The sequence below is a fragment of the Astyanax mexicanus genome, chromosome 20, assembly GCF_023375975.1.
Source record: "Astyanax mexicanus isolate ESR-SI-001 chromosome 20, AstMex3_surface, whole genome shotgun sequence".
Lineage (NCBI taxonomy): Eukaryota > Metazoa > Chordata > Actinopteri > Characiformes > Acestrorhamphidae > Astyanax > Astyanax mexicanus.
The window spans coordinates 17,847,449-17,864,228 of NC_064427.1; the positions used below are offsets into that span (position 1 = coordinate 17,847,449).

At 38.0% G+C, this 16,780-nt stretch overlaps 1 protein-coding gene across 3 annotated transcripts in view; it reads right to left on the bottom strand.

The window, feature by feature from the left end:
- The window catches only part of dpysl2b (dihydropyrimidinase like 2b), a 64,547-nt gene that overhangs the window by 20,350 nt on the left and 27,417 nt on the right, over nucleotides 1-16,780 (bottom strand). For all 3 annotated transcript variants that reach the window (XR_007427427.1, XM_022685303.2, XM_022685304.2), the window contains 4 exons: nucleotides 4,919-5,007; nucleotides 3,856-4,040; nucleotides 1,550-1,714; nucleotides 64-125 (listed from right to left, as the gene is read on the bottom strand). Coding sequence is in view for 2 of the 3 variants with exons in the window: in XM_022685303.2 (XP_022541024.1) it covers nucleotides 64-125; nucleotides 1,550-1,714; nucleotides 3,856-4,040; nucleotides 4,919-5,007 (501 nt within the window). In the remaining variant the exon portion in view is untranslated. The remainder of the gene's footprint in view (nucleotides 1-63; nucleotides 126-1,549; nucleotides 1,715-3,855; nucleotides 4,041-4,918; nucleotides 5,008-16,780) is intronic.

Consider the following 16,780-nt stretch of genomic DNA (forward strand, 5'->3'; position numbering starts at 1 on the left):
AATGATGACTGACCGGCTCAGTTCAGCCAATAACTGTGTAATAAGCATATCAGAGGGTCAAACCTGAGAGTCGGTGAGCTGGAAAACGTCTTTATAGGCCAGGTAGACCAGGAAAGAGTTCACACCTGTAAAAATACAACACAAATAAATCAATCAAATCAATATTTTTGAGTTTATTATATTCCAATATTATTAAATAAAGGATATATTCTGGTCTGGAGAAGCACTGCACAGCACTGCACAGCTGAGTAATTTCTCAGTAGCTTTAAAGCTGGATTAGTTTATGTTTAGTAAAAAGTGGGTAATTCAGATCCAGAAAGTAATGGGATGGGATGGATTTTTACTTTCTGGACCTTTTAAATGGTTAGTATGCTAACTATGCTTTTTATTTTTTTTATTGCACTGCCTAATAACTGTAAAATGACTTTTAATCCAATATGAAATACGACAATAATAAGTGTGAGTAATAAATTCAGTATGAATATAAATCATGTGCAGGTTTGCAGTCTGATACACATACCTGTATACTGATTTTAGTCCAGTGTGAATCTGCAAGGTGTGTAGTTCTTATAGTCATACACCCGTTACCGTGGACTGATTTTAGTCCAGTATGAATCTGCAGTGGGTGAAGTTTTTTATAGTATGACAGTAATTGCTGTATAGTTGGTTTAATCCAGTATGAATTTTGAATTGTGTAGTCTTTTTAGTCCTTTTGCAGTACTTTCTTTAACCCAGGATGAATTAGCAATGTATGATGTTGTGATTTTAATCCAGTATGAATCTGCAGTGTTTGTATACAGCCCTGGACCACTTCAGTTTCTGAATCAGTTTGTGTGTTTTTGCTATTTATAGGTTTATGTTTGAGTATAATGAACATTGTTGTTTTATTCTATAAACTACAGACAACATTTCTCCTAAATTCCAAAAGTTAAATATTGTCATTTAGAGCATTTGAAGAAAATGAGAAATGGCTGAAATAAGAAAAAAAGATGCAGAGCTTTAGGATGATGCAAATAATGCATCATTTTTTCAAGTTTTAAGAGTTCAGAAATCAATATTTGGTGGAATAACACTGGATTTTAATCACAGTTTTTTTTTCATGCATCTTGGCATCATGTTCTCCTCCACCAGTCTTACACACTGATTTTGGATAACTTTATGCTGCTTTACTCCTGGTGTAAATATTCAAGCAGTTCAGTTTGGTTTGATGGCTTGTGATCATCCATCTTCCTCTTGATTATATTCCAGAGGTTTTCAATTTGGTAAAATTAAAGAAACTCATCATTTTTAGGTGCTCTCTTATCAGTAATAATTGCAGAGAGATTTTAATCCAGTATGAATCTGCAGTGTGTGTATCATTTATAGTCTTATATTGCCTTTTCTATTACAACAAATGCAGGTCAAATACTACCTAACCCACCTTTAGTCAGTAGTAAGTCAGTAGCGCTCAGTCAGTGTTAGGGTTAGTAAAGCAGTACAGTGTGCAATACAGGGTATTTCCAGGTCAGTGATTGGCTAACGCTGATATATTGAGGCAGATGTGGTGTACCGTGATCTTTGACGAGCGTCTCCATCTCCTCCTGGATCCCTTTATGCCACTCGGTGATGTCCACGTGGAGCGAGTAATCACAGCACGACTTACTGTCCGCCCACTCGCGCCATTGGTTAAACGCTGCAATCAGCCCCACCCCCGGCTCCGCCACCACATGGTCAACTGTTAAATAAAACAAAAAAATACATAAGATAATAAGATAAAACTTTTTATACAGCTTTTTTTCCTAATTTACGTATGCCGACAATTAGCTCACCGCTAATGTTAAGTAGCTCTGTGCTAACCTTAGTTTTCTCCCCAGTAATGTTAGCTAGCTCACCGCTAATGTTAGCTAGCTCTATGCTAACCTTAGTTCTCTCCCCAATAACTTTAGCTAGCTCACTGCTAATGTTAGCTAGCTCTGCACTAACCTTAGTTCTCTCCCCAGTAATGTTAGCTAGCTCACTGCTAATGTTAGCTAGCTCTGTGCTAACCTTAGTTTTCTCCCAAGTAATGTTAGCTAGCTCACTGCTAATGTTAGCTAGCTCTGCACTAACCTTAGTTCTCTCCCCAGTAATGCTACCCTAGCTCACCACTAATGTTAGCTAGCTCTGTGCTAACCTTAGTTTTCTCCCCAGTGACGTAAGCTAGCTCGCAGCTAATCAATGCATAAATATGATTTAAGGCCCAAAAATGTGGCAGAAAGTAGAAAATAATTTCTTGTTTTGAAAACAATATGTTAGCTAGCTCTGCGCTAACCTTAGTTTTCTCTCAAGTTACGTTAGCTAGCTCAAAGCTAATGTTAGCTAGCTCTATGCTAACCTTATTTCTCTCCCCAGTAACGTTAGCTAGCTGACCGCTAATGTTAGCTAGATTTGCGCTAACCTTAGTTCTCTCCCCAGTAACGTTAGCTAGCTCACCGCTAATGTTAGCTAGCTCTGTGGTAACCTTAGTTCTCTCCCCAGTAACTTTAGCTAGTTCAAAGCTAATGTTAGTTAGCTCTACGCTAACCTTAGATTTCTACCCAGTTACGTTAGCTAGCTGACAGCTAATGTTAGCTAGCTCTATGCTAACCTTAGTTCTCTCCCCAGTAATATTACCTAGCTCGCAGCTAATGTTAGCTAGCTTTATGCTTACCTTAGTTTTCTCATAGGTAATGTTAGCTAGCTCACCGCTACTGTTAGCTAGCTCTGTTCTAACCTTAGTTCTCTCCCCAGTAACGTTAGCTAGCTCGCAGCTAATGTTAGCTAGCTCTATGCTAACCTTAGTTCTCTCCCCAGTAACGTTAGCTAGCTCACCGCTAAATGTTAGCTAGCTTTACGCTAACCCTAGTTCTCTCCCCAGTAACAATAGCTAGCTAAATGCTAATGTTAGCTAGCTTTACGCTAACCTTAGTTTTCTCCACAGTATTGTTAGCTAGCTCACCGCTAATGTTAGCTAGCTCTACGCTAACCTTAGTTTTCTCCCCAGTAAAGTTAGCTAGCTCACAGCAAATGTTAGCTAGCTCTGTGGTAACCTTAGTTCTCTCCCCAGTAACGTTATCTAGCTCAACGCTAATGTTAGCTAGCTCTGTGGTAACCTTAGTTCTCTCCCCAGTAACTTTAGCTTGTTCAAAGCTAATGTTAGTTAGCTCTACGCTAACCTTAGATTTCTACCCAGTTACGTTAGCTAGCTCACAGCTAATGTTAGCTAGCTCTATGCTTACCTTAGTTTTCTCATAGGTAATGTTAGCTAGCTCACCGCTACTGTTAGCTAGCTCTGTTCTAACCTTAGTTCTCTCCCCAGTAACGTTAGCTAGCTCACCGCTAATGTTAGCTAGCTCTATGCTAACCTTTGTTCTCTCTCCAATAACGTTACCCTAGCTCACTGCTAATGTTAGCTAGCGCTGTGCTAACCTTAGTTTTCTCCCCAGTAACGTTAGCTAGCTCGCAGTTAATGTTAGCTAGCTTTATGCTAATCTTAGTTCTCTTCCCAGTAACTCACCATTAATGTTAGTATGTGCTTTCCCACTGGCAATTGAAGACATTTTTAAACTTTTTAAGGACCTGTGGGAACCCTGTAGAGTAATGGAACTAAACTGGGATTAGCAGAAGTGGCATTTATGATTCAGAAATAATCACCCAACATCTAAATCTGATCATTCCTCAGTTCACATCCACTCTAATCCACTTTATTCTGCTGGGTCCAATTAACGTATTCATCATTTAATTCCATCTCCATCATTACCCTGATCCTGATCTGATTAAATAAATTAAATAAGGGGATTATCTCTCTGCAGGTACGCCGGGTAATGATATCAGCCCGGCACTCCTGCTGCCACTCACTGATCATGGTGGTGCCTCCTGCCAGCGCGGCGCGGGTGCCCTGGTAGAAGTCGTCGGCGGCGGTCATGCCCCGGTCGGGCATCTGGAAGCGAGTGTGAACATCGATGCCTCCTGGCATCACCATCTGCCCGTGGGCATCGATGGTCTTCACCCCGCCAGGAACGATCAGGTTCTCTCCGATCTGCCTGAGAGGAGATAAAAGCAGAGGAGATGAAGTGAGAGGAAGTTATTTTCAGCTCAAATTTGAATTTAAAAGCCTTATTTTTGGAATACTGCTATTTTTTGATGTCTATTTTTAGGATCTTCTTGTCAAGCCTGTGGAATCAAAACTAAAAAAAAGGAAGCGAACATAAAAGTAAAAGCACAGTCTCTGTTTTCTCAGAGTCAGTGTAATGTTTATTAATTTCATTTTCTGACCGTTTGAGGTTAAATGCAAAAATAGACAATTGGATGTAAAAACTCATTATGTCATTTTTTTATGTAGTGCAGTGTACAAGAAATAAATTAGCAGTTTAATTTTCTGACTGTATTAAGCTAAATTCGAAATGAAAAAGAAATAGGTTTTTATCCAATTTTTCAATTATTTTTATTAGTTTATTAGTTTATCTTTTTTATTTAAGCCTTTTGCAAACAGAATTTCAGGAAAAATAAACTATAAAGTTAAATGTTCTCTCAATTTTCAGATATGCCCATTTTTGCAGTTTCTAACACAAATCTGATGGTATAATTTAACTTTCATAATCCAAAAATTAAAAAATCAGAAAACAAAAGATTCATTTTTTTTTACTTTTCCTGAAATTACAATTGTGAGGGGAAGAGATAAAAAAAAATAAGATTGGAAAAAAGAATGAAAATGTATTTCTTGTGTACTGCACTACATTAATAAAAAATTCAATTATATGTTTTACCTTATTATATTTTACTCCAATTTTCAATATTTTTTTTCCATTTAAGCTTAAATGGTCAAAAAAATTGTATTAATAAACGTTACACTGACCTCATAGGCCAGTATTTTCGATAAAAAAGACAAGAATGAGATAGAAGTGAAGAAAAAGAGACTTACTTGATGAGGCCATCCTCCATGTAGATATCTGCAGAGAAGGACTGGTCATCGTTCACAATTTTCGCCCCTTTAATGAGGAGTCGATCACTCTGGAGAAGGAAAAAAATCATATTAACTAGGGAATAACTAGGAAAACAAGTGAAAATTTTACTTTAGCAGTGCAATGGTAACTGAATTTACCTCAAAAGTGCTATTCTAACTATGAATTTACTTCAGCAGTACTATCATAACTATGAATTTACTTCAGCAGTACTATCATAACTATGAATTCACCTTAGCAGTACTATTCTAACTATGAATTTACATTAGCAGTGCTATCATAACTATGAACTTACCTTAGCAGTACTATTCTAACCATGGATTACTTCAGCAGTGCCATTCTAACTATGAATTTACCTTAGCAGTGCTATTCTAACTATGAATTTACTCTAGCAGTACTATTCTAACTATGAATGTACTTCAGCCGTGCCATTCTAACTATGAATTTACATTAGCAGTGCTATTCTAACCATGAATTACTTCAGCAGTGCCATTCTAACTATGAATTTACCTCAGCAGTACCATTCTAATCATGAACTTACCACAGCAGTGCAATTATGTCCATGAATTTACGTCAGCAGTGCTATTCTAATCATGATTTACTTCAGCAGTGCTGTTCTAACAATGAATTCACCTCAGCTTTTGTATTTACTCAGGTATGAAAAATGCAAGCAAAAACAAAATAAATTTGTAAGGGGCAAATGGTTCAAGAAAACGACTGACAGTGTTATGCAGTGGAGCGTGGTCCTAATTTAAAGGGAACATTTTAAAACACTCTTACGAGGCTGAGTATTGTGTTTGGCCTGGTCACAGAACCCGCTATGCTCTTTATACGACGTGCCAGTGAATTCTGTACCACTGCAATTACAGCCTGTTAAACCCTGACCACAGAATCTGACCAACTACAGCTACCACCCACCTCTGCACACATCTGAACCTACACAAAAACTGCATGGCCAGAACTGCTGCACCCTTACAGACTAAATATATTCCTATAGGTGCGCCCAGTGTGTTTGTACAACCCCACTCGTTACACACACACGGATGCGTTGCACTGCTGAGACACAATTACTAAAAAAAAAAAAAAAATTATACAAAGTTCTACATGCAACAAATTGTGCAACATAAAATTAGAATAAATAAACTACAATAAATACAATAAATACAGCAGACATGAGACAAATTTAACAGTAGCAACACAGTACAGTCTAAAAGTGCCAAATGAGGATAAGATGCAGAGTAAATATATAGATATCCACAGGTGGTTGCTAAGGTGTTGCATTGCTTTGTAACAGAAGTTGATGATCCAGAATGTCACGATACTAATAATAATGCACTCCAAATATCTGCATATATCCAGGATTAAAGTAAAATAAATGATACTGAACAGATATAATGGGAAATGAGAATAGTGTGAATTTTTATTTTGCTAAATAAAAACAGTAAAAAAGTAGTACCCTGATATGACAATTAGGGACGGGTGATGTGGCAAAGCAACACCTTAGCAACCACCTAGCAACCATCTAAGAAACAACATAGGATGTGTGTATTTGCACATACATGTGTCAGCAATGGTGGAGCTTAAAGTAGCTGAATGCAAAATCGATTAGAGAGTCTTACAAACGAAAAATCCTGCTAGTTTTTAAACATTTGTACATAAAAAACACTAACATATTAAAGTGCATTCAGTTACTTTGAGTTGCACCATTACTGACATATATATGTGCAAATGCACACATTCTATGTTGTTTCTAAGTGGTCACTAGGTGGTTGCTAAGGTCTTTCATTGCTTTGTAACAGAAGACAACGATCCAGAATGTCACGATGCTAATAATAATGCACTCCAAATATCTCCATATAGCCAGATTAAAGTAAAATAAATGATACTGTACATCACATGTGTCAAACACAAGGCCCGCGGGCCAAATGTGGCCCGCCACGTCTTTTTATGTGGCCCGCGAGAGCTTGTAAGATCTTAGTGTCTATAATAAATAAGTCAGAAGCGTTCTTTGACCAAAAAATACATTTCCCACAATGCTTGTCGATTGTATTACCCGCAAAGTTACGGCTTACTGCCACTACACGGCAGTGTAGTCATTGATGTGGAAACCCTGCCGGAGGGAAGGTGTAACTTCGCGGGTGGAATTGAGACATATAAATGTTTATCCCATAATGTCCAGAAAAAGAGAAGTTGATGCAGACGGACGGCTGTGCTTCAAGGCGAAAGACCGGTATGCCTTTTGTGTTACGAAGAGTGTTACTGACCAAAATAAACGCTTTTTAGGAGAGATATAAGTTCTGTGTAAACATTTATAAGACAATAGCTGACAAAATCTGTTTTAATGACGTTAATAAACATCACTGTGACAGCGCTAGTCGCAGTTTCACCGCAGCAAAGTACGAGGACGTGAATCACTTATCTAACCAGCCTTTACTGATTTCTGCCCTCAATAACCCTTTCAATAACCTCCAATAGCCTTTAATAGTCTTCAGTAGCCTTCAACAGTCTAACCTTGCAGCCGTGGTGTGTCCACTAAACTCCGTAGTTATAAACATCCTGAGGTTAGCAGCGCGATAACTGACCTGTTTATAATGTAATCCCAGCAGTGACTCATGCTCTAAACGGCTGCTGTTAGCTGATTGGGCTGAAAGATGAACTGTAGAGAGCTGTATTATTCGGTTACAAAAATCTTTATTTCATACACAGAAGAACTTAAAAATTGTAAAAACGCTCCAGACTGGCTGAGCTGAGCCCTGTAGCCCGTGACTGGGCTGTAGCTCTGACTCAGTAAAGACTGCGGACTTGTGGTGCTGCTGCTGCAGCTCCCACTAGTGGTTGGATGAGGAACTGCTAAATCTGAGGAAATGCTATGTTCTTAACAGCTCACAATTTTTGATTTTATATTTATTAAGCCTTATTTCAGTTAATAATTTCAAAGTTAATATAACTTGATGTCATTTCTATTCACTTGAATAGTTTGGTTCTTGATTGATGGAGTTTTTGGATTTCATGACATGACAAATTAAAAGGATTTATGTTAATAGAGCAACAAGCAAACATTTTTTCCATGCAACTGTAATATTTGATTGAATAAATAATATATTGAGAGTTATTTAACATTAAGGAGTAATTACATTCATTTACATATATTACATTTGGTTACATTTTATTACATTTATAAGTTACATCTGGCCCTCGGAGGACAGCCAATATGCCAATGTGGCCCTCGGCCAAAATGAGTTTGACACCCCTGCTGTACAGATATAATCTGTCTCTAGTAGATATATAATGGGAAATGAGAACAGTGTGAATGTTTTTTTTGCTAAATAAAAACAGTAAAAAAGTAGTACCCTGATGTGATAATTAGGGATGGGTGATGTGCCAATGCAACACCTTAGCAACCCCCTAGCAACCATCTTAGAAACAACATAGCATGTGTGCATTTGCACATACAGTATGTGTCAGCAATGGTGCAACTTAAAGTAGCTAAATGCAAAATTGGTTAGAGAGGGCACACAAACTTCTTAACAGAATAAATGCTAGTTTTTTAAAACATTTGTATAAAAAAACACTAAAATATTAAAATGCATTCAGTTACTTTAAGTTGCACCATTAAATTATATGCACACATGCTTCATTGCTTTGTAACAGAAGACAATGAACCAGAATGTCATGATACTTATAATAATGCACTCCAAATATCTCCATATATCCAGGATTAAAGTAAAATAAATGATACTGAAAAGATATAATCTGTCTCTAGTAGAAATATAACAGGAAATGAGAACAGTGTGAATTTTTATTTTGCTAAAATGGTGCAACTTAAAGTAGCTGAGTGCAAATTTGATTAGAGAGTTTATAAAAATGCTAGTTTTTTTTTTTACATTTGTATAGGAAAAAAACACTGAAATATTGTGCATTTAGCTACTTTAAGTTGCACCATTGCCGACACATACTGTATGTGCAAATGCACACATGCTATGTTTTTCTAAGGGGTTGCTAGGTGGTTGCTAAGGTGTTGCATTTGCACTTTGCAATGAGCAACCATTAAAAAAAACACAAAATCACTATTAAAACTGTGAGAAGTTGCCCTGGGTTGATGTTTTTCCTGTTATTGATTACTGAGGAAGGAGAGTAGATGGATGCAGAGTGCAGATTCAGAGTGAGGTGTTTTGGGTTACAGGTTTTGAGTTCGTTTCCTGAGTAACGTTAGTAAAGTAAAGCCTGGCCTTTATTCACTGCCAGACGCTACTGAGCTAAACCAGCGCCGAGCTCCAACTCCGGCTAAATTAATCCCGCAAGACTGCTGGAGAGACCCCCAGCGCCCCAGAAGCAACCACCCCCTCCTCCCCCAGCACCCGCCCGTCCTCCCCCAGGCTCTTTAAACGCAAGGCCCCAGAGGAACGCTGTTCTCTGGATGAAAGAGCCAGGATCCATTCTGGTCACAAGCTCCGTCGCATCGGCCCAGACAAAGACCCCTCTGTCCGGCCCAGGGCTCTTTTACATGCTTGATGGGAGTTTGGCAACTCAGGCCAATAACGCGCTGGCCTGCCAATCCCCCCCACAACCCCCCCTACAGCCTCACCCTGACATAGTAGTGATGGAAAAAAAAAATCATCCAATAGCAACTGAGCAACTTTTACTACAAGCAAATTACAGAGTGATATTATGATATTACTCAGCGAAGTAAAAGCATACAGTACAGTTTGGACACACCTTCTTATTCAATGCGTTTTCTTTATTTTTATGACTATTTACATTGTAGATTCTCACTGAAGCATCAAAACTATGAATGAACACATGTGGAGTTTTATGTACTTAACAAAAAATGAGCTGGCCTCCACAGTCACCGGACCTGAACCCAATCCAGATGGTTTGGGGTGAGCTGGAGCACAGAGTGAAGAAGGCAAAGGGGCAACAAATGCTAATAAACACCTCTGGGAACTCCTTCCTTAAATACTGTTGGAAAACTTTTCATTTCAGGTGGCCACCTCTTGAAGCTCATTGAGAGAATGATGCCAAGAGTGTGCAAAACAGTAATCAGAGCAAAGGGTGGCTATTTTGAAGAAACTAGAATATAAAACATGTTTTCAGTTATTTCACCTTTTTTTGTTAAGTACATAAAACTCCACATGTGTTCATTCATAGTTTTGATGCCTCCAGTGAGAATCTACAATGTAAATAGTCATGAAAATAAAGAAAACGCATTGAAAAAGAGAAGGTGTGTCCAAACTTTTGGCCTGTTCTGTATACTTGTAACAATATTGCAGTGTTATATACAGTACCATTCAAAACTTCAAACTTCAAAGGTCAAAGTTAATCCAAAAAAATTAAAAAGACTAAGAAGTTCAAGAAACTAAAAGTATCCTCAAGTGCAGTGCAGTCACAAAGGCCATCATTACGCACTTGTGTAGCTGTTCTTGATAAACATTGTTCTTAAATAATAGGTCTATGCTTCTTCAGTGTTGCAATGTTAATTAACATCATTCTGAACTAATTTCACTCATTTAAACATCCAACATTTTTTTTTAAAAGCTCAGTTTTAATGCTCTACTTACTAAAAAATGTTGGGTTTAAATCAGGCTCGGGCTCATAATGACAGTTTATGGGGTGGGGTCGGTCAGAATATTTTGAGCCCAATCTAAGCTCTAATGTGGTGGTCTGCAAATGAGGTGTGTTCAGGTATATTTTTGGTGTATTGCTATCTTGGCAATAGAACACACAGGAGCTCCACTGACTGAATACAACCTGGACAACAGTTAGATGTTCATTGCTATTTTGGCAGTGAATTTTGTCAACATAGTCATGTCTTCAACACGCATACACACCCACTTGTTACAGAAGCATTGGACACGGCCAGATAGATAGGAAGATTGAAATATATTAAATTTCTTATAGTCTAGAAATAATGGATGTATTTAATTGTAACCCCTAAATTGTGAAATATATACACAGCTCTGAAAAACATAAATAGAACACTTCAGTTTCTGAATCAGTTTCTCAGATTCTGCTATTTTAGGTTTATGTTTGAGTAAAATGAAGATTGTTGTTTTATTTTATAAACTACAGACAACATTTCTCCCAAATTAATAAAAATCTATATTGTCATTTGGAGCAGTTACTGGCAGAAAATGAGAAATGGCTGAAATAACAAAAACGATGCAGAGCTTTCAGACCTTAAATAATGCAAAGAAAACAAGTTCATATTCATAAAGTGTTAGGAGTTCAGAAATCAATATTTGGTTGAATAACCCTGGTTTCTAATCACAGTTTTTTCATGCATCTTGGCATCATGTTCTCCTCCACCAGTCTTACACACTGCTTTTGGAAAACTTTATGCTGCTTTACTCCTGGTGCAAAAATTCAAGCAGTTCAGCTTGGTGGTTTGATAGCCTGTTTTTTTTTTTTGGTAAAATCAAAGAAACTCATTTTTATTTTTATTTCTTTCCAGAGCTGTATGTATATTATGTTTTATCAGGTTTTAATTTATTATCAATGGCTTCATCTTCATTTATTTGCTTCAACCCAACAAGGAAACACACACCCTACTGTTTATATAATTATAAAAGCTACCGATTGTGAAATATAACTGTGGTAAAGAGGATTTTAGTACTTGTGACAGGCCAGCAAGCTGCACTTAACCCTGAACACGACCTAAATGACTATAAAACCAGAGGTTTTGTGTGAAAGTCAAGTCAGCTACACATATTTACGGTAACCCTGAATTTGGCAACGGCCCAGAACAGCTGCTTCGGCACACCCATTACATAACCCAGGCCTCCAGTATATCCATGTATTTAAGTCACACATATATGAGTCACGCTAATCGTAACTCACTCATACACACACAGTGCTGCGTTAGTGCCGGAGCTGCGGGGTGAGGATCCGCCGGATCTTCAGCAGGATTAATAATATAATGGCGGTGGAGGAGCGGTGGGTTGCTGAGGGCAGGGCTGAGTGTTCTGCATTGCTTGCACTGGATCAGCGCCAGCAGAAGCTCTCAGTGACGGATGCTTCACACATGAGAACATATTGGACGGCTGCACCCAGGAGACGAGGACGCATGAATGTTCTCACAGCTCTGCTGCAGCTCGGCTCGGTTTGACTGCCGCTCGATGCAAATCAAGACATATGCATCGGCATGAAGCTTAGGGAAGCTCAGGACGCGTATGTAGTAGATGCAACGTGTACAAAACTGTAATTATTGTAGATTGAAGGTGTTAAAACATCTTTTTTAACACCTACAGACGGACTTTACGGCCAAAATCGCACCTTGTGTTCTTAGTTTAATTACTCAGGATCCCCTTCACACATAAACATAATCCATATATGATTAGAAAGAGCAGAAATGACTCTTTCTAAAAATAGTGATGACATCCCAGTGCAGTAAAACATCTACAAGAAACCCATTGGGAAAAAGTTCCTTGTTTTATTCTTCCATTATAACTCTATTTTTTCCCTAAAACACATAATCAGCTGTATTCACATTCACTCTCAGGTGAAGTGTTGAAAAAAGGGACTTTTCCCCACAAAAAAAAAAAAAAAACGTGCAATTTGCTTGTCCTCAACCAATATTATTTACCTTTAGTGCTTCAAACATATTTATATGATGTTTCAAACCAAATAATATCAGTAAATGACTCAAAAGTGTCCACAGAAAAACTACCTGTGATACGACCTGCTTTACTCAAACTAAAGCTAGGTATGATGTGCGCACTACTTTATATAGTTTTCATTTTAGTAGCACATTTAACTAAGCACTTATTTTGCACTAAACATTTTTATTTGTTTAGACTATAAAGTTTTTATGTACATTTTTATGTATAGTTTTACTGTGTGTCCTAAATAAAAGCGTTTTTCTCATCATTTTGTGGAAAAACTCTTATATTATAATATTTGTTGATTTGTACTAAAAGCAGCTGAAAATAAATACCTAGTATAGTAAATCAGTTTTGTTATCACCTGGAATTCAGGCTTTCAGGTAACAGCTGTGCTGATCACGTTAAAATATATAAGTTAATTACTTACATTTCTTGCCTTCTAATGAAGTGTTTGAGAGCATCAGCTGTTAAGTTGGAAAGAAAGTGCAGTCACCGCAAAGACAGTCAAAAACGCTATGATGAAACTGGCACTCATTAGGACCGCACCAAAAAAAGAAGAGCAAGAGTTTCCTCTGTTGTACAGGATAAGTTCATCAGAGTTACCAGCCTCAGTAATCGCAAGTTAACCCTCCATGGCATGGATTGTTAATATTTTTATTTTTTTTGGAAGGAAGATAATAACCACCATTTTTTTAGCATTATTATATTAATATTTAACTGCATCGTGTTGCCCTGAGGCAACAAAAAAAAAAACATTGTTTTGATTAGAAAAATAAATTATGCATTTTGTGATAAACAAGACAAACAAAAGAATACTACAAACATTAAAATTAGGTAATAATAACAAAAAAAAACTGGTTTGTTGCCTGAGGGCAACAGCATGCCATAGGGGGTTAACAGCACCCGAGATAAGAGCACCTAATTTCTTCACAGAATATTTTGGTTTGTTTAAGACTTTTAAGTTACTACATGATTCCTTCATAGTCTGAATCACTTCACTATATTCATTTACAGTGTAGAAAAAACTAAATATTTAAATTATAAATACACTGATCGAAAATGTCCAAATATGGGCTGTGTCCCAAACCAAAACACTGTGTGTTAAAAACTACCATTAAGTGCACTACCATTATAAATGTGCTTATTAATGTAGCCATTAAAGGAAAGAAGTGTGTGGTTTGGGACGCAGTCATTGTTCAGCTTATCCTGCTGTTAAAACTCATGTGGGAGTATTCTGGACCGAGATCAGTCTTGGGTCACCCCAGTCTCCAGTGCATTTTTTGTTCCATTCCAATTTCCTGACCAACAAAACCCTGAGCCACTCACACATTCTACAGTATTTATAGCCATTTCATCATTACAGCCATTTCATTGATGTCCAGATGACGATTCCCAGACGTCGCTGTGTCAGAAACCCCAGTGTCTTTGGCTCCTCGGCTGCAGAACCTTCTGAAGTTCTGCCCTGTTATCAGGAGATCACGGGTTTGAAGCAGATGCTGTGGGATGAGAGCCCTACAGATCATAAATCGCTCGTTATTGTTCAGGGTGCTGCTATCTGAATGGGATGGATGCCTGCAGGCTGATGCTAGCCAATCACAGACATCTGTTAGCTAATCTACCAATAGCAGTTGAACACTGTAAGCCTGGATAAGTTGAATTTACTTTAAAAATCTGAGGAAACCGGTTGCTTTTAAAAAGTTAAGAAATGTGGAATGAAAACTTAAGTAAGCATAACTCAGGACATCAAGTTATTACAACTGAAGGGGAAGTTGTCTTTTTTTTATTTTTTGTTATACTGTAAGACCAGATAAGTTGAGTTTACTTAACTTTTTTAAAGCAGCTGATTTCCTCAATTTTTTTAAGTAATGGGGAATAAAAACTTGAGTTAGCATAAATTAAAACATCAAGTTATTACATTCTAAGGTAGCCCCGGGTGAATCACTACACACTGATGGTGAGTGTCTGTCAGAAACTGTTGGACACACCCAGTATGCAAATAGATTGTGACAGAAGCCAATAGAAAAGAAGCTGCCAATGACAACAGACTAAACTCAGTTATTATAAGTTGATTAAACTCAAAGATCTCAGTTTGAATAGTACAGTTTATGTGCCCACAAATGTTCAACTAACTCAAAATAGTTGAGTATTGTTTAGAAATATCCAATTTTATGTCAAACAGACTTAAATCACTTGAGTTCAAACAATGTCTGGGTTCAGAGTGAAGAGTCACTAAACCCAAAAACACATTTTTTTTATAAATAGCTAAAATTTGAAGTAATAAAACATACCACTCCTCTGCAGCTCCCTCTCAGGTTCAACTGTGCTATAGGCGAGGATGATGTTTCTGTGTACTTTGGTGCGCAGACACATCGCAATATGCAAATGAATCAATCAATCAATCAATCATAATAACCGCCCCCCTGCTGACGCTCAATCATCTGCGTCTCACTACTGCAATCAGAGGCACACTGCTGCTGCTGCAGCTTAGCCAATCAGCTCTCTCCCTTCTGCTCCGCCTCTAAACCCATACATCACCAAGGTGCCCCTCCCAAACTACCCCTCCCATTTTTAAGCATTTTTTTTTTACATTTAAGAGTGAGGGTGTAGTTAGCTATAATCAGGGGGTTTATTCCCCTTTTTAAAAAAGGCTTTACATGACATATGTGGCAATAAAAAAATTTACTTTATTTTTGTAGATTTTTGTCTCTCCTCTACAATTCTCTAGACTCTACCCTTGTGTCAGTCCTGACGCTATCGGTCTGCCTGCTCTGGACTCTGAACTACTCAAAGACTCCAATTCCCAGCATTCTCAGCACTCACACCGGACTGTGCTCACGTGACACTACGGCATTCCCGCTCCCCCAGTTACTGATTGATTGTACCTGGCATGTCTTGTATATATACCCCTTAGTTCTCTCTGTTCTGTTCTCTGCCTAATATTGAATCTAGTTATTTAGCTCTTCTATAATTCATTTTTTTAGTTTATTGCCTTTTGATACTTGTTTTGTTTCTGAATATCGTTTTTTGCCTTGCCCTCTCTATTGTTTATTTCTGTTGCCGATTTTTTTATCAGTATATTTGACCACTTTTTGGCCTTTGCCCTCTCTTTGCAGGATTTACAGTGTTTGACCATTATTTTTCCTGACTAAGTTCTGGCATGTTGTTTATATTGCTGCCATACCATTTTTGACCCTGCCTGTCCCTACGCTACTACTTTTGTAAGCTTAGCCCCTTTGTAATTAAATTGAGCATCATGGCTCTAAGCTCCAATCAGTAAACCGGCTACTGTCTGCTATTGAAAAATAGCTTATAGAAATGATAGCACTTTTCTCATGACTCAGCTAAATGTCCAGCATTTTCTTTGCATTATTTTGAAGTTTTGCTTTGCATGTCTTACCAGCACATGAACAGTTTCCTTGGTCTTCCAGATCTCATCCTTAACTTAACTTAATTCTCCAAGTTCCTGCTCTGTAGAACATGTATAGCCTTATACAGTACAGTCCCTAACTCCAGTATTTTAATCCCAACCCAACCAGACTCACACAAACACATGGTGTAGGTGTTTTCTGAAGGAGGAATCTAGAGGAGGATTCTGGATGTCATATGAAGGCGGATAGTGTTTGATCCTATTAAAAGAAAATGTAATGGGGGCAGAGAGCAGTCTAAACATCCAGCCCTGCAGATCTGCACTCATCCGCCAGACTAACCCCCACATTCCTGCTGACTGCATCCGTGCTCCTTCCCTTTCTTACATTTTCTCCACAGCAAAAATACCCCCCCACACACACACACCAGTAGGTGCTGTAAGTGGGGGAAATCCTGACACACACACATACACACACAACGTGGCCAGTGAGAACACACATTCCTGAAGGACGGGTGTGTATGAGTGCGCCAGTAAGTGTCTGTGTGTGTGTGCGTGTGTGTGTGTGTGTGTGTGAGACAGGGTTTTATGTGGCTGTCTGAACGAACAGGGGACAACACACCAGTGCACACCAGAGCTGCCCCGTCACTATGGCAACTAACTGGTTAGACTGGGGAAAAACAATCCCAGTGGAAAAGAAGGGCAGTGCCACACTATACCAGTAAATATATATCAGTAATATGAGGCCTCACATTGCTTTTATAGGTTTAGATTATTATAAATCTGTACTATACTATATATTTTAAACAAATTATATTGATATAATACACATTAAATGTTGGTATAATCCAAATTAC